This window comes from Trachurus japonicus, chromosome 15, assembly GCF_045865225.1.
Source record: "Trachurus japonicus isolate A0001 chromosome 15, Traja_1.0".
Lineage (NCBI taxonomy): Eukaryota > Metazoa > Chordata > Actinopteri > Carangiformes > Carangidae > Trachurus > Trachurus japonicus.
The window spans coordinates 6895364-6917805 of NC_140921.1; the positions used below are offsets into that span (position 1 = coordinate 6895364).

General features: G+C 40.2%; 2 protein-coding genes across 4 annotated transcripts in view; one reads left to right on the plus strand and one right to left on the minus strand.

Annotated features, from left to right (window-relative positions):
* gfra1a (gdnf family receptor alpha 1a) overlaps positions 1-8082 on the minus strand; it is a 122873-nt gene extending 114791 nt beyond the window's left edge. Inside the window, exons 1-3 of one of the 3 annotated variants that reach the window (XM_085799385.1) lie at positions 7974-8082; positions 4328-4633; positions 3269-3349 (exon numbers count right to left, since the gene is read on the minus strand). In XM_085799385.1, coding sequence (XP_085655511.1) covers positions 3269-3349; positions 4328-4520 — 274 coding nt within the window. In that variant the 5' untranslated portion in view covers positions 4521-4633; positions 7974-8082. Of the gene's footprint in view, positions 1-3268; positions 3350-4327; positions 4634-5092; positions 5609-7973 lie in introns of those variants that run through there. The other 2 variants (XM_085799382.1, XM_085799384.1) reach the window with 2 other exon arrangements.
* A 481-nt stretch (positions 8083-8563) lies between these two features.
* LOC146973120 (coiled-coil domain-containing protein 172-like) lies at positions 8564-20950 on the plus strand. Its single transcript, XM_085801026.1, has 8 exons — positions 8564-8651; positions 8907-8992; positions 10984-11100; positions 11635-11800; positions 13755-13856; positions 14491-14593; positions 20210-20297; positions 20595-20950. The coding sequence occupies exons 1-8, from the start codon at positions 8573-8575 to the stop codon at positions 20628-20630; spliced, it is 777 nt and encodes a 258-aa protein (XP_085657152.1). The 5' UTR covers positions 8564-8572; the 3' UTR covers positions 20631-20950.
* The last annotated feature ends 1492 nt before the right edge of the window (positions 20951-22442 follow it).

Sequence of the window (22442 nt, forward strand, 5' to 3'; positions counted from 1 at the left end):
CTGACTCATCCTGCCTTACCCAGACAAACATGATAGACGTTCAGACAGCCTCCTAAAATAGTGGGCTGACCACAGACCGCTGACTCCAATCACAATTGTTTTCGCAAACTGGTGTCTGATAACCTCAGACCTACATAATGGTAATCGTGTAGTATGAAACTGACAGTCTGTAAGAGCCGAAAAAACATTTTCAGAAGAGAAGTGCAGGTGATATACGTAGGAGTCTTAAAATAGAAGATGTTCAGAGACCTATAGAAAGAGAATGAGAAAAACAATCACACTGGGTATTGCTCTGTACTCACAGTCCTTCTACCTCAAATATAAAGTTCTTTGTGAACCAAGACCTATATTTGCATAAGTTAAAATGAGAATCCCTGGAGAGTACTTCTCATATTGCTCTCCCTAAAATGATGTATGTTTTTGTGGATTTTTTGTGTGCGTTTCTAGTCCTCTGCTCGGTTCATTGAGAAGAACCAAGACATACAGAGCTGTCTGAGTGATCAAAAACGCGCTCTAACCTCTAATCATTTCTGCCTCGATCCGTCTCCTGTCACCTTGGCCTTTAATTTCCACAGATATGGCAGAGGAGGCAGAGTGATCTCATGCTTTCTGTTACCCTACTCCCCGTCCTCTGCATCTCACCCTGCTATTCACTGATTAACCCTCACCTCTGCAGCCTTCTCTTCTCAAACCACCCCCCATCCCCTGCTCACGCTGTACCATTCTTCTCTGTCTACACAACATACAGTATATACATTGATAGACTGTTAACAAAGTACAATGATCCAGAGACGGCTGAACTTCTTCAGCAGATGAGGATAAAGTTTCTGTGATCAAGGTTTCTAGTTCTGCAGCTCTGCAAACTTAGTCACCCGCAGTGTCAAACTCTTCAACTGGATCTGCTGCGTTTCCACATCCACTACAGTAAGACTATCAGAGGTAAGAACATGGGTTCATACTTCTAAAAGTCAAAGTTGTATCTTTCAGCATAGCCAGTGCTAAGCTATAAAGACAGCCTTATGTGTCGGTGGTGGAAAGTAAAGGCAGTAACATTGCTTGAAAAGACTAATAGTTTATCATCAAAATACATCCATGCATCCTTCATTTCCAAAACACTTTGCTCTGCACCTTGCAGTTGGACAATGAACTTGATAAGGTGTATGATACTATCTGTTACTATACAGATCACAACTAGTTCTTGACCCTTCGGTCTCGGTAGTCTTCATACTGAATGCTTTGGTAGCAAACTTCTCCACAGCTTACCCACCCAACCATTGAGTTGAGGAAGGTTTAACTTTTATGTGCAGTGCATTCCCTTGTTTTCTTGGTGTGAGCAACATTTTTTTTCAATTAATCTGAGAGATTCGGCCCGCTGTGTCCCTACTTCCGACCCAGTTGGGGACACCACCAAATCACAGTACCTTACCATTACTGCCAAATGTGTGACATGATACTAGTCATGCTCAATTTTAATGCTTGATACAAAACAACTGTCAACCCAGCTGTTGTGCTCAACTAAACTTACGTCTGGCTGATACTGGAGAATCTATTCATCTTTTTTTGGTCTCTTTGTTTGGTAAACCCTTGAGCAGAAAGTCTGAACTACATAGGGAAGTCCCCTTATCATATCCAATGATACTGGACACGGCACATTTGATTGATTCTTCCTTCCTGATATTTGAAAATGATATCATACTTATCTCAACATCGCACCTAATGCTCAGCAATCAACATTTTAAAAACACAAAAGTACACACAGCGTCTTCCTTCCACATCATTTTAAGGCAAAAGGTTACAAACCACTTCATCAATCAATACAAAATTATCAACAGATTAAAGCTTTAGCATGCGAGTCATTAACAAGGCAACAACCAACTGCTAGCTACAAATATATTTGGTTTTTTGGAGAGTTGACCAAACCAGACTAATTTCACGTCACTAGAGACACTCTGAGGCAACACTTTCTCGGATTTCTGATCCAAACAATTCATCAAGCAAAAGAAAATTCCTGGATTTCCTGGATTAATTAAAAATGAAAATAATCAATAGTGGCAACCCCTCTTTCCTTAACTGGCCTCTAATGACAGGCTGAGACTGATGTAATGTTGGATCTCTGCTGCTTGCAAGAGGAGATCTACGAACATACAAAGCCATCAATCAACATAAGGAGGCATTTGGACATCAAATGAGTGTCTGCCTTCACTATAAGAATGACACTATAAATCTGTCTGTTCCCAGTCCTGTGGGCCTGTGGTTGTCTTGTCCTTTCTCAGACTAGATGGCAAGAGACATACAGTGTTGGACAGTGTGACACGGACTCTATAGGGAGTAACAGAAGGGGATCAAAAAGAAAAAGGCTGGGTTTTCAAATTGTGTTTCTTTCCACTCAAACTGGTCATGAAGTTAGTACCCAGTCCAGTGCAGTACCCATATTTTGTTTGTGTGTCTCACACACTGTGGAAGCACTGGTTTAGGGCAACTCATCAGCCTATTGTGAGATTAAAATTACAGAGGTAACAGAAACAAAAGGCTTCTATCTATCAAAAAAGGGGTCAAAATATCAGCCTTGTTATTTGGAAACGTGGAGGCAGAGTGTTTCCGTGTGATTTGACACAGTGCTCATCACCTGCAGTGTAATAATGACAATGTAAGCAGCTACACGTCTGCGCCACATTCATAAGTCAGGCTCTCAAATACCCACAACAGTCTCAACCACTGGGGATCACAGAGCAGTCATGAGTGGCTGTCAAGAAGGGAATAACATCGCCATCTAGAGGCTTGAGTCAGCACTGCTCCTACACACAGCTCTGAACAGAAAAGTGCCTGTCATGCTCTCCCACGTTACTCACAGAGCTTCTCACTCACACTCTGTCTTTTTCAACAAGTGGATTCAAACAGCCGCGAGAGGGAAAGCTGTTCAAGACCACAGCAAAAAATGCGCCAGGGAAACAGAGCTCTCCTTCAACACATGGAGCATTTACCCACTGCTTGATGAGACTCAGAACTATAGCTCCCCGTGCAAGGTCACTTCCAGCCAGCATGCAATATCGCTGGGACAAGAAACGAGGGGAGAAAGACAGATAGCGGAGAGGATGAGGGAGGATAAATACTCGACACACAGATAACCTTCGGAGAGAGCATGCACAGCTTGGAGCTTAACCTATCTCAACTGAGACAGGTGACCAATGAAACAATGAAGAAAGTAAATACTGAAGGGTGGAGTGACAGACTCCAAAAGGCAGTTTTACGTAAAAAAAAAAATTCTTACCAAGGATGGGAGCCAGGCGGAAGACGTCAGATAGACGGCTGTTCACTGGTTCATATGGAGACTCTTCCAAGAAGTCATTACCTATAAGAAGGATAACCACATGTTAGATAGATAGATAGATAGATAGATAGATAGATAGATAGATAGATAGATAGATAGATAGATAGATAGATAGATAGATAGATAGATAGATAGATAGATAGATTTTTTAACCCCCTCCTGTTTTGTTTATCTTCTTTCACCCCTCACAATGGACTGCATGTGACATGGGATATTTGGGTCAGTCAATATCCACGCTGGCACACAGCCACACGCTTGATTAGGCAGGTTGGTCAGCTGTGTTGCACAACTGGAAGTCGACTCGCTGGCGATGGGCTGGATGCAGTTTAGGGACTAGAGGCCCCCCCACCCCCACCCCCCCGCCATGATCAACACTTTAAGATGGCACTGCCAGGGCCGAGGAGCTTTACGCTCCATTACCTTCAAGGGAAGTGATTTAGGAGGTCAAAAAAAGTGTCTCAGCTCTGTAGGACCACGGCCGAGATCCGAGTCAAGGGCCAAATTTGAATTAGAGCTGAGTGATTGTGCGTGATCGCATGGGACTGTTAATATGCAGACTAGAGCTGTGTGTGCTACTTTTTTCAGTTTTTGTGTGTTTGTGGTAACAGGGGTGAGGGAGGGTCACAGAGCTGGAGGCGGGGGAGGAGAGTGGGGTGGGTGAGGACTGGTGCTGCCCCCTCCACACAGTGGGAGTGGGAGGAGCTGGTGCAACTAAATCGTTTCACTCCTTTACAGAACAGAGTAGAAAACCTATGGGGAATGTCCATCTCACTTTAAATATAGCTGCTTACTGTTCTCCAAATGTTGCAGCCCGGCCCAAGCAAAGACCCTGAGGGATTTTGTGGGGGTATACCCAGGAAAAAATATACAAGGGGCAATTGATTCATTCTGATAGACCTTTAAAAAAAAAACATAAAATCCCAGGAACAAGCAGGGATGGGGACTCTGGGTTGGTTCTGGACAGGAGGGGGAGTTGCCCCAACAATCACTTAAACCAACCTTGTAACGCCTGATAGATCCCCCAGTAAATGCGCAGACAGTTCTTCTCTTTCTTCATGCCCCTTTTACACCGGCAGTTGTACAGCGGGCTCTGCTTGAGCGCGTCCATGGCGCTCCGGCACTCGTCCTTGGCCTCCAGGCCGGCCACCATGCTGAAGTTGCTCTCCTTGCCGCCGGCCGCGCACTGCCTCATCGTGCGGTACTTGGTGCTGCACCCCTGCTCCTTCAGGCACTGCTCATTGGCTCTCACACAGTCCAGCCGGTTGGCACCGACACGCAGGTTCTCCTCGGCGTAACACAACACATCTGGGGGGAAAAATAACAAGTGGCATTTAAAATAATAAGAAAAGTAATATAAAACACTATTATTTTTTTTCTTGCAGCTATACATTCAGATCGTAAGCAGTTTGCAATGATGTTTTCAAGTACTGAAATGTTACACATGCTTTTGAGGGATAGATACACAGCACAGTTTCGTGCCGATGAAAATGTGCAGCTGTGCGTGAACTTGCTTTCATTTGCAGTATCGTTAGATTAAGCACAGACAGCTCCCGACTGACTTTTTCGTTTAATGCTCAGGTTGGATCAGTGGTACAGTACAGTAAAGCCTATGCACGTTATACCCATATACCCCGCTGCCCCTGCCCGGACTCGCCCTTTATTATCACCGCTCACAAAAAAGCTAATAAAAATATCATAGATAAATGAGTACAGAGAGCTGCTACTGCTGCTGGTGCTGGTAATAAATCAAGAGGGGAAACTTACCTAAAAGAGGCAGCAGGACATACAGCACTGCGAGGATCATCGTCTCCCTCTCAATGTGAAACATAAACCGCTTTTAAAAGGAAATTCGCGACCAAAAAAGCAACTTAACAGCAGTTTAATTCCCAGGGTACTTCCACTGTTTTGAAATCCATTGAAAAGACGTAGCAGTGCGCGCTCCGCTGTACAGAACAGATCCAGCTCGCCTCGTGTGCGAGAAATTATTCCCTCTTCCAAAAAAAAAAAAGTGTCCAGTCCCGATTCTGCACAGTTTTCTCTGACTCTCAGCAGTCTCTCTGAAGGAAAGTGCTCCTTTCTCTCTTATTCTTTTCTTTATTTCCTTCCCTCTTTCCCGTAGCGGGTGGTCTTCTCACCACCGGGAGACAAAGACAGGGGGAGATCAGAGCAGCGGTGGAGGCGAAACACGGCGCGCGTCCTCCAACTCCAGCCAGTGGGATGTTTTGCGTCTGTGCGTCTGAGCGCACACAGCCAACTGGAGGGAGAGCCCCGCCGCTGTCTATAGCGCATTCAGCAGGAGGAGAGTGCCAGCTTGCCTCTCGCGTTTTAAGTACAGTAATCTTATCATAAATTAACAAAGATATAGCCTCTATAGGCCCCTCTTATCACGGTAAACCTCACTCAATATCACAATGACAACACAGAAAGCAAATAAATCGCTTAATGTTCACTTTCCTCACTTAATGAACACCGGAGACGTAAATCCCAGAATAGCACTGTCATGGTAATCATCACTGAATAGTTGCACAACCACTACACTACACATGTTTTTTTTTTGAATGTGTTTAGCTACTTTAAATAAACTTTCCGGCTCACATTTTCGCAAAAGTTAAAAAAAGACAACATAATCCCCCCTTTTCCAGTTCATTAAAATACATATAGGTCGGGATATATAAAACTGCAGCAGAGGGCATGTGGTTACATTAAATATGTTATGAAATGAAACCGGCACCATGCAAGAGCTTTTAGATGAGTGGGGATTGGTTTTACATTTCAGTATATAGCTGCTCTGACAGGGAGAGAGGGCAAAGAGCATGACTCAAGTGCATTTTTATGACATGATTAATATAGCAACCTGTGGATTAGCTAATATGACAGTTTCCTGGGTCTCAACCCCCCTCCCTCCCCTCCCCTTCTCAACTTGAGTGTCACTTGAGTGACAAAATGAATGGACATATTTCAGATGCACGCTGCTTACTCACTGCCTGTTCATGATATTTCAAGAGTGTGTGTGTGTGTGGCTCCTCCCTGTTCGCTTTAATGTTAATCTCATTTGAAAGTAAAGGAGAAAAAAAATGTGATTCATGAGTATAGCTGCCAACTGTGGGGAGATTTGGTTGTTATGCGTGTGATGCTGACACATTTCCGGGTCTGTAATAGTGTACAAAATATGTTGATCCAGTATGATGGGTTGTCAATTACAGCAGCCTGACAGCGCTGCACTGAGGAAAAACCTGCCTTCAGTCCACACGGAGGAGAGTGGACACTGTGTGACTGTCGCCATCTGTTGGTGGTTTGAAAGTAAAGGTCACTGATAAAACAACTGATCTGAAACCTGTTATGTTACTTTCTAAAAAGAAAAAAGAAACTACTGTGTATATTGATGTAATATAAATAAATAGCCTATATAAATATCATCTGTGAAATATCTCACAGATGATATTTCATGTTAGAATTCAAATTAAACACATCATCTTGATCAATATATTGTGAATGACAGAGAGAATCAAACAAACAGAGGATGATTATAATAACAGGGATGATGCATCATGCATGCGACTTGTAACTCTTCCTATGGCTCATTGATTGTCCATACGGTCTATTCAGAGGCTAATCCACTTGGCTAAATACATGGGACCAGACTATGTCAATGAATGAACCTCTCCGCATTAAATGCTGGGCTGAATCAATCAAGGATGCTGGCATCCACAACAGTAAATCAACCGTTATACATAAACACACACACACACACGGAGAGAAAAGGAGAGAGCAGGTGCATTAAGAGATGGGATGAAATCGCTTATTTGAACGTCAGTGAATAATCCCCTCATTGAAAAGGAAACTGTGATTAGGTAGGTACAGTGAATCAATCCTGCAAGGTACAATCACTTTTAAAAATGACTTTCAATTTTGCTAAATAGAAATGCCATGGGCCAATATCCGAACCTTTTTTTTTTCCTATTCCCTTTTCTTTTTTAAACAGTGAACATGACTGGAAAAGTGACAGAAAATGGGTACAAATGAGCGACAGGCGTAGGCTACTATCTGGGCTAATTGTCTGCTTATACATTTTGATGACTGCGCTGTTTTAAAGTCTCCAAAGGGAGCCCTTGCCAGTCAGGGGAGGGGGGAAGGCTCAGACCGGTGATTTATGAAAAGCCACAATCAATATGTGATATTAATTTTGAAAATGAATGTCAGAATGATGTAGTCCTCGGGTCATTTAACGTCTCACGCTGTAATGTGCTTCATGGCACCGGATCAGAAGCCCTTTTTTCCGTTCCAGTGGTGAAACGACAAAATTGCTCAAAGTCAGGTGACAAATGTACACACAGTGTCTCGGCGGATTACTGTCGAGAAGGCTCACTGTGCCGATACAGCACTTAATAAAAGTTCAACACAATGAGCGGGGGACTGACTAATGAAAGTGCTCTGTTGAGGAAGAAGACTACAGTAAGTTAAGCTAACAATGCTGTAACTACAACGGCCGATAGTCGGGCTAGCATGTGCTGGCTGCTAGCATGAATTTAGCTAACGTTAGCGACGTTGACAAACTGTTTTACAAAAAAAAAAAGCAGTTATTTAAAATAGTTAATATGTGCACGAAATCATATTTATGGTCTATAAATACGTCAAATTAACCAACCGGTGCCGTGGGCGAGGTGGGTGGAGCAGCAGGTCGACCTGAAACTGCTGCGTAGGTGTAGCGATCTACGTAACGTTACCTAACCAGACGAATCCTGTCGGGTTTTTTTTTCCATGAAAGACCAGGCTCACTCTACATTATCCCGCTTATTACACGGTTTACGAGTGGAATAAATCATTTGAGACACAATGTTGATCAAAACAGGACTTTTACCGATTTATAAATTTAGTGTATTATCTGTCACTTTTCCTCTGTTTTGCTAACTCTCCTGTCCCAGTCGTGTGCATTTTAAAAAGAAGCCTTCATTCTCCCTGTAACAAGTTACAAATCGTTTATTTAACCATCACAATTGCTCCAAATACGTTTAATTAAGGTGAAAAAGAACCATAAGGCAAATATCCTGCATAGTTTCTGTATGTGGTTTGTGGTTTCTCCTCTAGCTCCTCTGGTCAGAGCGGCGTCCCATAGCAACGGTGGTTACACTTGACAACGGTAGAATTCGATTGACCAATCAGAATGCAGCATAAAAGTGCAAAAACAGGTCATATCCGGTTTCCGGTTTGTGGTTACTTGCTAAATTGATAAACAGGTTATTCAAAATGAGTCTTGACACACTTTTTCAACAAATCCTTCTAACTGAACAACAACTGAGTGAACAGACACAGAAATTCAAAGAAGGTATGATGACTGATATTTAGGCTAACACAGTAAACTAAATCGTTAGCTAATATAATACATCCATGATCGTTAGCCAAGTAGCTAAAGTTGGAAGTAAGTTACTACCTAGCTAGCCTAAGTTAAACAACAGGGGACTTTTTCCTTTTTTATTCACCAACAGTTCAGTTTATATCAGTTTAGATGTGTGATTGCCCATTCTAAGTAAGTTGCAGGCTGTTTTGCAGGGTTTCAGCAAGTTATTTATCTTTATTTCAGTCAAACTAGCTATCATCAAGTGCAATGAGAAAATCAAGGGTGCAACAGAAAAGGATGAAAAGGCCAGAGAGGAACTGGATGAAAAGGTAAATCGTCTTTTGCTATTAAGTGGTAATACAGTCTATGCATTTTGTGACCAATGTCAGATGTTTTGTGATATATCAATTATTTGTACTGGCTGTATTTGAACTTAAAGAGGAACTATGCAAGATATTTAGCTTGACTATGCTACTTTTTTTTTTTACTGTATTTAAACAGCTTTTGCATAGTTGCAATGGTTAAATGAAGTAATTGTAAATTCAATTGTTACAGGGAGAATGGAGGCTCTGTGCCTTCCACCTTCCAGATCAGTGCCACCGTGTCCCAGCTCTTGTCTCTGCGGCACCGCGACACAAACGCGGCCCATAACCTGTAATCTCTCGTTTATGACAGATAAGACTACACATGTATGTATAACGGTATGTCATAACATCGTATATATGACATAACATCATCCACCACTCCATGGATTGCTTTCTTGCCAGCTTGGTTAAAAACAAATGCACATGGCAGGAAGGAGGGTCAGCAAAAAAGCGGAAAAGTGACTGGACTTGCATAGTTCCCCTTTAATTGTGCCCTAAGATGCATTTTTACAATTTTTTGAATAGGTTTATATTTCAGTATCTTTCAAAGTATATAAATAAGTGATGAATGTTCTTGTTGCTGCTTTGATGGTAGGGTACTGGTGATTTAGAGCAGCTTGATAAGCACAGCAGGGCACTCATTTGCATCCTGGCATATCATTTAGTTTGACTTTGAACTGTGTATCCAGGTAAGTGTTCATGTGGGGCTCTTACGTGATGATCAGCAGTATCATGAATGAAAAGCTGTTGAATATTTTCTTGCTATATTGTTTATGGTGTTTGGGTGGAATATATATTTTTGCTCCTTATCCTATAAGATTTGATTGTAAAGCTGAGAGATGTTATAATGTTTTTCTTTCTACTGTATGTTATAATTGCATACAGTTGTAAAATAGGGAGATGCAATTGCTTTACTTGGAGGAGTTGTTCAGCATTAATAGCATTCACTCATGAGGTAAAGAAGTGCATATTGGCATATTGACCAGCTGATCTGCCTTATGATTTAAAACACTTAATGTTTCCCATTCGTTTCATCACCAGTGCATAGAATCGATTGAAACTGCCAATGTAAAATCAATGACTAATTTCCACCGGGTAGCATTAGTGAAACCTTTTAGTATGTGTGAGATATGATGTCAAAGGCAGGCTTGTTGACCTTTCAGAAATATTGCTAACTTGTACTTGTAAAAGCAGACATCTGATCAAAACATCAGATTAGTAGATGTAAATACAACATTTCTGTCAGAGTATTATCTGCCCATGAAGTGCATATCTGACCCTTTATAATGGAAAACATCATACTGATACACAGGGTGTGTTTACAGCCTAGTGTGTTTACAGCTCACATGATGTAACGCCCCACAGTTTATGAGACCTGTCTTAAGATAATCATAGTGTTTAGAAAACTTGGAACCTGATAGCTCTCGCTGAAAACGTACAGGAGCTCCTCCACGACTGTAAAAAGGAGCAATAAACTAATTTCCTCCTTGACAGCTTGAGTAATAGACTGAAAACTGTATTGAAAATCACGCCTGAGGCAAAGCATCCTCCATGAATTTCCCTGCCTATATGATCTCACAATTTCCCTCCCCTGTTGAGATGAGCTGTGCTGTACCATCACACACACACACTGAAGAGACAGCAAAAACCAAACAGTTAGAAAGTGAATGATATATGCTGAAAAAGAAACCTCTATTCTTAAAAATAGTCAAAGAAACAGGTCACTGTAGTTTCTCAGTAGGGTCACGCCTGTCTTGTAGAGTATAAATCCTAATTATTGTGCCACCTACCCATGCCAGACTTCTCATTACATCTCACTTCTCCTCCTCTGGGATCAGCAACATCTCTCTCACATGTAAAGTATTACTGTAGTAATGCATCTCCCTCTCTATACATCTGTCTGTCAGATTGTACTGTATATCTTAACTTCCCACTCACTTATATTTGCGCTGCAGGCTCAGCAGTTGTCTGTGATGAGGCTGCAGCACGGTCTGATGAAGAAATGTGAAGAGCAGATGTTGAAGCAAATTGAGGAGCTGCTCTGCCAGAAGAACCATTTCTGGGAACGTCTAGTGAGTTGAAGCCTAAATCAGTTTATACATATACTATTGCTTATATGTCTTACAGATACAGATTACTATATCAATCACAATTTATAGTCTTATACAATTTTTTCTTTCTTTTTTTTGGATTAATTGATGACAAAATATCAAAAAGAAGCTTGTTTTGTTTTAACCAATTGTCCAAAAATAAAATCAATTTAATTTTAAAGTTAGGCTATAGAATAACAGAGAAAATCTTTGCCTTTGCAAAGATCAACCGTTGAATGACCCCATGTGTTTGACTCACAGTGGTTAAGCTATCAACCACACTTTGACATGTAAACATAGAGAAAAGCATGATTGATTACATTACATGCCCACACAAGCACATGTTTTCAGCACTCCCACAGTGAACACCGTTGAGCGGGAAAGGACACAAACCTATGGAAGTGTCAAAGTCTGTGATTTCTTTCCACATGGATATTACTGAACTTGTATTACTGGCACAAATGCCATCTGTGTTATTGTTGGTAGAATTTCTCATAATCCTTCTTATCATACTAGGCCAAGATAAAGAGGGAGTCTAAAGAAGAACAGGAAATCTTCCTTGTAGAAATCTCAAGGTTCAACAGTGACTTCAGTCTTCGAGGGAACAGAGAAACAGTGTTTGAGAGCCAAACGCACACTGAGATCCTGGACCTAGAGAGGGAGGTGGAATCATTATACAAAGGTCATAAAACACTGTTTATTGTACCGTTGTCACAAGAGACAGAGGTTATATAATGCAGATGGGGCCCTGACTGCTCATTTCCAAATTATTAATTAATTCTTGGTATCTAATAGAGTATAATATGATATAATATATATGAACAAGTGGTGGTAGGTAGATGAGTTATAGTCATTGACCGTATTATCGCTGACACAGTGAAGTAGTCAGTATGATTTCAGGGGGAAATCTGTGTCAAATTTATAGACAGTGGGTGTAGAAACTGGTATCAGAGCTCAGTAATTACATTCATGACTGAATAGAATTAAGATGAATAGCTGTATTGTTTAATTAATAAAAGGATGTTGCATGGATCACAGACTGAATGAAGCTGGAAGAAAGAAAAGAATTTCCATTTTGAAAAAAAAAAAGTCGGAAGATCTGTCTAAAGCTTAAAACAAATCAGTTCAGCTTTCAGTTACCAGGGCAACATACTTCGTGAACCTAACCTGCTCGCTGGCAGGTTTTCTCCAACTAACCCTGAGTTTCTTCTCCTCTTTATCTTAAGCCTGCAGACAGAAAGCGGTGGCAGACATGCGTGTCCTTTTTGTGGAAGAACCAGTTGATAATGAAGCGCAAATACTCCGTGGGGATAATTACTGTAGACCCCGATTGGATGTTTTATCGTTCCCTGATGAGTTTTTGTTTGAGTGTTCCTGTCTTTCTGCACCGTTAATAATTTATCTGAACAATATTCTCAGCCGACACATCGCTCACACAACACATCATGGCCATGCGCTCAGTTTAGAGCTCACACTTTGTATTGCACTTTGTTTTTCAGGTTTTTTTTGGGACAGTTCTCGATATGACATCAGTGATGCTAAGCATGAGAAAGAAAATCAGAAATCTGTGTTTTCATTGATGAGGGCTTTTTATCTCCTCGTGCATGAGTTGAACTCTGGGTCAAATTAACTCAAGAGTTGACTGAAGTAACTGTCATCACCTGTCAGGTTGACAGCTCAAGATATGTCAACCCTGAGTTCAGGTTTTAACTCAGAGTTTGTTAAGCCTGCTTTCTGAAACACGCCAAGTTGACCTGGCACTGCTCCAACTTGGCATTCACTTTGATGTTTCTCTAAATTTTATCCCAAAAATGTAAACAGAACACCCTGTTGTTTTCAACTTTATTACATCACACATAGAAATTTCATTACATCTCAGTTCATCTGCCTGAGTGGTAGTAGGTGGATGAATTTCAGGGAAATCTGTGTCATCTAGACGGTGCGTGGATTAACAGAGTTCATAGTGGACTGATCATAAGTTTTGTGGTTGATGGTTGTGCATGTGCTCAGGTGTTACCATGACAGCACACCAGGTACCAGTTAAATATACACAGATAAATATAATATATTTCTGCATCTGAATCCTTATAGAAATACTGTATATTTAGAAAATACAGCTCCTGAGCTGTAAAACTGCTCATTTTATTACTATATAAAAATTCTGTGCAGCTCACAACTGAACACACCTGGCCTCTGCAGCTCTAATGAGACTCTAGTTACTCTAGTTGAAAATAGCACCATTTGTATGTGCGATTAAATAATTTGCCATTGTAATTAATATATCATACATATAAGATAGTTTTGAGAGCTGCTAATGTAGTTATTACCTGTGGAGACATTTCAGTGGCAATGGTTTCTATAAGACAGTACATTTTATTCTTGTGGTTATCATCTAACATTCAATGACGAATTACACTTCAATTTAGCTTTAACTCTTTTCATTTGTTCCACAAGATTAATGGTATGGCTTCCATCGCCAACAGCCACTAATGTCTCCACACTGTTCATTACTGTACAGTATATCTGGGCCTTAAGGGAACATAGTCATCTGGTTGTGTGTACTGTTCAAGTTTTATTTTGGTAGGCAGTGTAAGTATTCAGTATAAACCTTCCTTCTTCTCTCCTCTCATAAGCAGATATGGAGCTGATGAGCAGCAGTAACAGTCACATGAGCTCCATACAGAAGGAGAAGAGAGCGCTCCAGCTTGAACTGCAGGGTCTGGATCACAGCCGCAGAGGTGAATACCAAATGTTCACTCACTATATGTCAGATGATGTGGTTCTTAAAGAGCAGCTGCAAAAACCACTAAACTTTTACATTTAAAAGTGACTTCTGACAGTTTTTTCAGTTATACCCTTAATTCACTTTTCCAGCTTGTAATTAATGTCATGTCTTTAACATCAGCGGAAATCAGGGCTGAAATTGTAACTGCTGCCAATCCAGTTAGAATCTGAACATTCAGCCACGCTGCCAAGCGGTTTAATATTGAGCCCAGATGTTGATCGTAAACCATGTTAGTTTCTGGCTTCATGGGTAGGGCTGGAGGAGATGTTACTGATGCTGTGAATTTTTATTTTTAATTTGTGTGAAAGAGACTTTAATGCTGCATACTCATTGAGAAGCTAACAAGCACAAACACAGGTACAGGTGTCTGCAAAACAAAAAATAGCACAGTGTACTGCAAGGTGACGGTGCTGATGGGCTGTGTAGGGTCGGTGGGTTGGGTAAGGGTGTAGCGTATAATCTAAACTTCGTCCCATTATCTCAGCCACCTGAGCACATGTCTGAACAGTGCACCTGCAGTACAGTATGTGTCTGTCTCGTTTGAGCGAAGTTTGATTTTGTGTTTGATTCATTCCTCTTGACTACAGAGCTGGATCGGCAGCTGAGTGAGGCTGAAGCAATGACAGAGTCTCTGAGAGCGGAGAGTCTGTTTGTCAGTCAGAAACCTCTCACTGACAGCACCTGTCTGAGGTGAGTAGTACCATCAGCCGTCTGCATACTGAGGGAGGTTTATATACTTAGACACAGTATGCACAGAGTGATTTGCTTGAAATTACATTTTGTCACAGAATATAATCCTTATGAGACACAAAAGAGTAAACACTAAATGCAGCAGGGAAATAAAAGCAAATAAAACACAAAGGGCCAAAATAGAATAAAAAACTAAATGTAAACACAGCAGTAAGCCATTTAGCAGCTCATAAAACATGTTAGTTCACCGAGGTTTCCTTTGAGTTTCCTCATATTTTAAATAGTCCATACTGAGCAGCTGTGATGTTGCATTAGTTGAGTATTTTGTATTGTGAAGCTTGTCAGGCTCCGATGTATAAAAATACGACCACGATCCTCTCCGTAATAAAGCTGTGTGGTTTTTTCTTTTAGTATAACCGATAAAAAATCAGCACTAATAGCACCGGTCATTCTTGTAATGCAGAAAAACACCGTCTTAACAGCACAATAGAACCCAGCATTCTGCACGTTTGTCAGATAAAAGGTGTTATTTACGAAGGGGCTGAGCTGAATCATGTTGTGTGAAGTGCTGAATAGACCAGTGCGCTCAGGTCCTGCCTGTGTTTCACTTTCTTTATCCGCGTGGCAGGCGTCCAGCTCTAGAAGTGTAAATAACAGAGCATTAAGACCATTTGGCTTAATTAAGGCTTTGATCTGCAGTGTATTTCATTCAGTCAACAAGTGTTAAAAAAAAGAAAGAGCTAATGTGATTGATGCAGGGAAAATGAATGAGGGGCGGAGAGTTGCTTATCCAGCGACTTACCAGTAAATAAATACATTTGGTTTTAGTGGAATCGTGCATCATGTTTAACTGGAAAAATCAAAACTAAGTGAAGAGACTGAGGAACCTATACTTTTATCTGAAATGAGATATGTGCAATATTTAAACAGAATACATACACATGCAGTACAGTTATACTGAACTACTTACCACTGCTAACCTCTGTTTGAGAGTCACACAAGACAGGGATATGATACAACTGAGGCACAATGCAAGTATACACTATTAAGCATTAGTTAAGCATTAATAAATACTGAATTCTTCATTTATAACACATGAATATTCATTAGTATGCAGTTAGTGCTTATCAATGATGAGTAAAACATTTGTAACTGTGTTTATAAACTACATACTAATGAGTATTCATGTGTTATGATGAATTCAGTATTTAAAGCTTAATTATCTAATGCTCAATAGTGTGTACTTATTATAAAGTGTTACCGCAACTGAAAATGCATTAAATCATGCATTTTCAGTTGCTAGTGAGTTTAATGTCACAGGAAACTTTTATTTGGAAACATTGAACTGGAAAATAGCTTGTAGTTGTCTGATGTGTCTCCACTGGTTGTGACATTTGGACACTTTATTAATTTTTAGTTTTTCCATGACAGATCAGCTATTCTGATGAGGTTTACTTCTCTTCAGTGTAAAAGATACACTCATGTGCAGTGATGGACTGGCTCCAAAAATAGGCCCTGGCATTTTTGACAGAGAGAGGCCACACAATACGAACCCAGACTGGGACAAAGTTTTTGATAATAGGGGGAGCTGTCCCATCAGGTGAGCTGTATGCTGCTTCTAATCCCCTACATTATCGTGTCTTCTGTCTTTCAGAGTTGTCCGGCTGTAAACCAGCTGGCCCTGATCACCTTTTTTTTTTTTTTTTTGCAGCCACATCAGCACGGCTACATCTTCACACAGCCACCTCAGTTGCGGGCGCATCATTACACAGCCGTTGTGGCATTTGCCCATACAGTATAACCCTATGGCCAGTCCGTCACTGCTCATGTGTTATGTTTCAGATATCATGGACAAGGTGGAGATGTAGCACAAAATTTACAGTATGTTCGCATGGATTGAATGGACAAACTACACATGTGAACAAGTCTGTTATTGCAGATATTTAATTTGGAATAAATAGAACCACGTGTTGATCCATTGACCAGGGTCTTTAGGGCCTGAGCTAAGCTGGACTGGCTGTGTGAGGGAGGGCTTATCACAACAGTGATATGTGAGTATGTTTTATGTCTTGTACTATGGCTGATTAATTTGTTAAATTCTGGTTAATGATGATTGTTTTTGCTTAGATATCGCTTCTAGTGCTACATCTATTTCCCAAGTGAATGAATGCTATAGTGGAGGAGTGGACACTGTCCCCTCATTTAGTCAGTGAACATGGTGGAGAGAAGTGTCTTGAGATTTGTTACAGTAAGTGTGACGGCTGTAGCATATGAGCTTCATCCTCTCCATCTCCATCCTCATCAGAACAGTCAGTGACCTCCTTGTGCTGTGCATGGGGGGCATCTGCGTTAGTTTTGTTTGTCGACTCATTTATTCCAGTTTTCCTCCAGTATCAGGAGAAAAAAAAACACACAGAAGCTTTACAGCGTCTTTTATTCTGAAAAGGTTATGAGACTTTGTGTCACTCAACAGGTCTGTAACAAAGCCAGACACTGTAATTTATTTCTGCTTCACCGTCAGCAGTAAATCTACATATTTTGAAGTTGCGCCTCTGACAGTGAGTGGGAGAAATAAACGTCTGTTTAAGTACAAAGCACACATTCTCCAAAGTATAAAAAAACTGAAGACACAAATGTTAGTACTGAACCTTTATGGATGAACGCTTCTTTATCTCCTTATATTCTCGTATCCTGAGCAGAAGATTAGATACAAGTACAGTAAGGAACAACAACACGCAGTGGAAAAGACATCCTGGACAGCTGTGTGTGTGTCGCAGCAGAATATGAATTAGTCTGGGAATATGAAGTGAGGCTCTGCTCTATTGAAACATGACTGGTAGGTGAGCGCTGAACCCACCTTGTTTCTTCACAAAGGGACTTCCTTCATCTAATTAAAGAGTGGAGATCAATAGTGTTCCAGGAAGGAAGGGGTCATTGTTATTGCTGATGCCACCACTTTGGATAATGTCTTCTCTACAGTACTATGGATGTGAAGTGATTAACAAACCTCCCTCCTCCTCCCAATCTCAACCAAAAAAAAACCTATCTAGATGATAATGTCTCGACTTTCACTTTTTAAATCAAAAACTGAACATGTATTAATTTATTCCAAGTCGCTACCAAATCACATTTAATTTAAAAAATGGTTGCACCATGCCAATTCGCAGGACAAGGTGCCGTCACTTTCAGCTGTACTGTATGTTGTGCTCATCCTTATTTATTATCCTCTTGGCTTCACTACATGCTCCTCCGCTCTAGCCTTTCCTCCCCCTCCCACCATCTAGCAGCCTGCCTTAAATCAAGCATGTGGATAGCATGTCCTGTTCATCCGCCTGCCTCATTAAACATACTAGGTATGTCATTACCCCCCCTAGGCTTATTAGCCTCAGGAAGTGCTGAGGATGTGGCTTTGGGAAGGGAAAGAGGCCCCCGCTCACTCATTCTTATGATCATCCATTCTGAACCGGAGCCATCAATCCTGTCTTTCAGCCTCCGCGGCGTCTCTTTAAAACACATATTTAACTCTCTGCTTATTGATTGTTAGAAATTGAATGTGTGTCAATTTGAATGAGTGCTACAGTCGTTTAAAAACTGTTCATTGAGCAGAACGGGGGGCAGCTGCCGGTGCGGATCATTCACTGTCACGGCGGAAAGATATGTGAAATATGCAGTCGATGCGCTCGGGATTGATGGTTTGGGAGTTGTGTTTTTTGATGTGTAGGGTTTTCTTCATTGATGTATCACTGCTACATTATCCGTGAAGGCTCATTTAAAGATGTCATGGCAGTACAGAAACATAATAAAAACCTGCAGAGACCACCAGTATCCAAAATGCCAAATGATCATCTTGCCGCTGGAAGCATCACTCTTCTTCTGTGACTACACTCACCTATAAGAAAAAAAAAAAATCTGATTTGTAAGTTTCCACACTGAAGTGTAAAGTTTAAAACGCTGCTGTTGGTTCTCCAGACTGTGAAAATGCAATTTGAGTTTGGTTTGTTTTATTGTTTCATTATCTTCCAATAAAAGAAAGAAGGAGGTAGGAGGCTTGGTGTGTGTAGCTCAGTATAGCGCCCTCACACACCTGCCATAACAGTTAAATCACAGCCAAGGTATCAGATAGCATGGACCCAAGTCCAACGATTTTTCCAGAGGCAAACTGAACTGAGTAATACAATTTCATGTATGTTTATGAAATTATAGGTGAAATATTTACTTTGCGACAGTCTATTATTTTAGTCTGTGACGGCAGTCTCCTCTGTAATCGTTTCATAAACTGTATCTGCTCTCATCTGAGTTTATTTTGGATCTATATCTTCTGTTTTTGGCATTCAGATGTATTGTATAAACCATTTCCCAACACGGACAAAACACAGTGATGTATTTTAATTGTTGCAGAGGTACTGACTGACTGTTAGGACTGTTCTCAGAGATAATGACCCTTCTTATGTTTTGTCTTTTCTTAGAAACAAAAACTTCACCACCGTCTCTCAGCAGTAACACCGAATGTAAACAGGTCGCCATGGTCATAAAAACAGAAACCAGACTAAATGATAATCAAAATAAACGATCTGGAGGAATTCTCATTGGTAAATGTACATGCACTTCAGTATTTTAAACTTTAACCAGAGCAAAGTTAAACTCAGCCCTTGATGCCTCCTTCCTCATTTTTGATTTTTGTTTTATATATATATATACGTATATGTATCTTTAAATCTACAAATCAACCTTTGAGATTTGCTCCAGTTTGCATCACTGCAGTCAGTCAGTGTGAGTGAAATGTCTAAACTTGATTTACTGCTGTCAGTTCATTCTCTGTTTATTAGATGTGTCCCTTGGGGGTCTATCCTCCTCCCCGTTGTAGCAAGCCCCTCGGGACGACAACGTTACCAAATACACAACAATGGAGACTGGACGTTTGAACATGTAACATTAACTGCAGGGTTACTGTTAGATCTTAAATCTTAAGACACAGCAGTCGCCTCAGTCTGGTCTGTTCTGCTGTTCTGGAGTCAGCAGGTGCATTACACAGATTTATAAAGATGAAGGAGATCCACATGTACTGTACACAAGTCCAGTTTTCTGTTACCTCATAGTAACTTGATTTTTTCACCAAGTTATAACTGTTACTGTTGAAACGTTCATGTTAAGTTTTCCTGCCGTGGGAGTTTGGCTACTGTTAAAATGTTTAACTATACCCCTTAACCACACAATCTCTAGACACATTTCTGTTGTATGTAGACTTACAAGACACACTTGAATTTCATTTGAATATCTCAGATACCATTCATTCATTTGGGATATAAACAGATTTCTGTATCACTGTCAGCATGAATGCCATATGGAAAAACAAGTCGTAGCTTAATTTAGTTAATTTATGTTTTATTCATTTTCTCAGTGACATAACACAACAGCAAGGTAACGTGTAATACAGTGATGCAAACACAATAAAACAAACAAACAAACTTCATTTTCTCAGGTAAGAAAATACATCAAAAGGTTTAAACTCAATATGTAGAAGTGAATCGCTGAAGCTCCTCTTTGCAAATTTCCCTTTCATAAGTTTTCTTCCCTGCACATTCTCAGAAACTCACATTGGTTTCATTTGTTTACCAGATTGAGAAAGGAGCTGGAGCTGCATAAAAAAGAAGATCTGGAGCTTGTGCAGGAGGCGCTCAGCTCAGAAATACAGCTCCTGCAGTCAGTAAGTTACTGTGTTATGAACCAGGCTTTGTTCAGGCTAATAAAAACTATTTCAGATAGGACTCAGGCGTTGGTATTCTTACAGAATCAAACAGGATCATTTGCATGTCATACCAGGACAGGAAAAATAATATCTTTCAAGCACAGCTTAGGTGTAGCACATTGTTATTCATTTTAAAAATGTGTTTCCATAGGGGGAGAAAAAAGGGAAGTTCAAAACCTTTTTCATATTCAGCCTCTTTTCTGTAGTGGGTTCTTTTCATGCTTTCATTCAGTTTATCTTTTTTATTATTCGCAGACGCTGGACAGCAGCCAAGGGAGTGAGCAGCATTAGGTTTGGCACAGTGATGATACAGGAAGGTTACACTGGTTCACTGATTGTCTCAGCTGTTAAAGAAAAAAAGTGCTAATGAATAGAGAGAGAAGAAAGGGAATTAAGAAAGGAAGGAAGAAACAGACAGACAAAGATTCTTGACTGAATGCGCTGTAATGGCATTCATCAAAACGTGGGTTTTATCTTTAATATTAGTTGTTTGAAGTTACATGAAAACAGAAGATTTCATTGTGTGTGCAGACAAATTTTAGTGTTCACAAACTAATACTGCAGGAGCTAAAAGAAAGAAAAAACACAGACATAATATTAAAACTGGTGATTTTTTTTCTTCACATTCACATTTTTAGACCTCAAATTCACTGGTTGTGTTTGTTTCCATATAGAAATTGCAATGTAAAATATTGCTTCACATATGATTTATTTGCAAAAAACGAACAATTAAATGCACATAGTGAACATAGTCATGTGTGTGTATCTGTGCATAACTGGTGAAATATAGAAGAGGCACCAAAAAAGTTATTTTATGCTGCCCTCTTGTGTTCAAAGTGGGGCTTTACTACTGTATAATAGTAGTAGTAGGGTAGTTGAGTTACTGTAACATAATGACAGATTGAACAGCATGTAAACAAATATAGATGTTTCTTTTTATTCAGGGGAAGTTACTCTGGTTTGTTTTAAGGTTCATTTTAATTCAAACACTGATGTTGAATTTTGTACTTTCAAAAAAAGAAAAAAAAATGCATTAAAATAAAAACACTTACTGAAAACTTGTCAGTGATGAAGTGGGAAAATTTGTTTCTGCACTCTGCACAGTAAATAGCTTAAACCCCCGACTCAAAGTAGAGGTTTAAATTGGGCATTGTGGCCAGAAATGATCACAGTACTTATTGGTATTTACAGTTATCAATATATATATATATATACTGTATATATATACTGTATCTGTTACCGTGACATACTTTCTGTATTCCTTCTCATATTAAAGCGCTGACTGAAGAGGCAGATATAGGACGGACTGTTGAGCTGCTGTTTTCACAACAGGCTCATTGTTTGTGATGTTTGGTGCCAGTACTAACAGTTTGTTAGCACAGACTTAACTAAGGTGGGACGGTGTTGTTGCCTTTTTACATTTTGAAACAAAGGTTTGCTGTTTCCTGTCATTATCAGCACAGATCACTTGCATATTTTACACACTGTACTTGTTCGCTTTTATTGCCTTACATATCTGTTAGTAGTTTTTAATGAGGGAACTTTTTGGTAATACCTTACTATGTCGTAACACTAGTTTCCATCAATCATAAAGGTATTGGATGGGTTCGTGGGAAATGCTCTTTCAGCCAAGTCTTCATTGCCAAACTAAGGAAAGTGTTTTCTTATAAATCTAGCTTTATCATGTTTAAACAGGAAAATGCTTCCCTCAAACACTTGGAAACAGACTATCGTCAAAAAATATTGCTGTTGTATTTTCAGTGCGACAAAGCTCAGTGATAAGAAACGGCCCCAAATCAAGTACACAGTGGTGTTTGGATGGGATTGTTGGGTATAATTCAGATGATACATTAGGTGGAAGTGAGCGGCTTCAGATATGAAGAGACAAGGATGTGTCTGCTGCCACCTAGTGGTCGATGTATGACATCATCCTATAACTGTAACTGTAAATCCCTCAGTCCAGAGAGAGAGTTATATTTCCATAATTGATGATCAGACGGGTGGCCCGCCTACACCGGGGGGTCATTTTGTATCTGATTAAAGTGATTTCTAATTGAATGAGTGGAACGTCAATGGCCGCCTAATGAGATACTGCATTCTCAA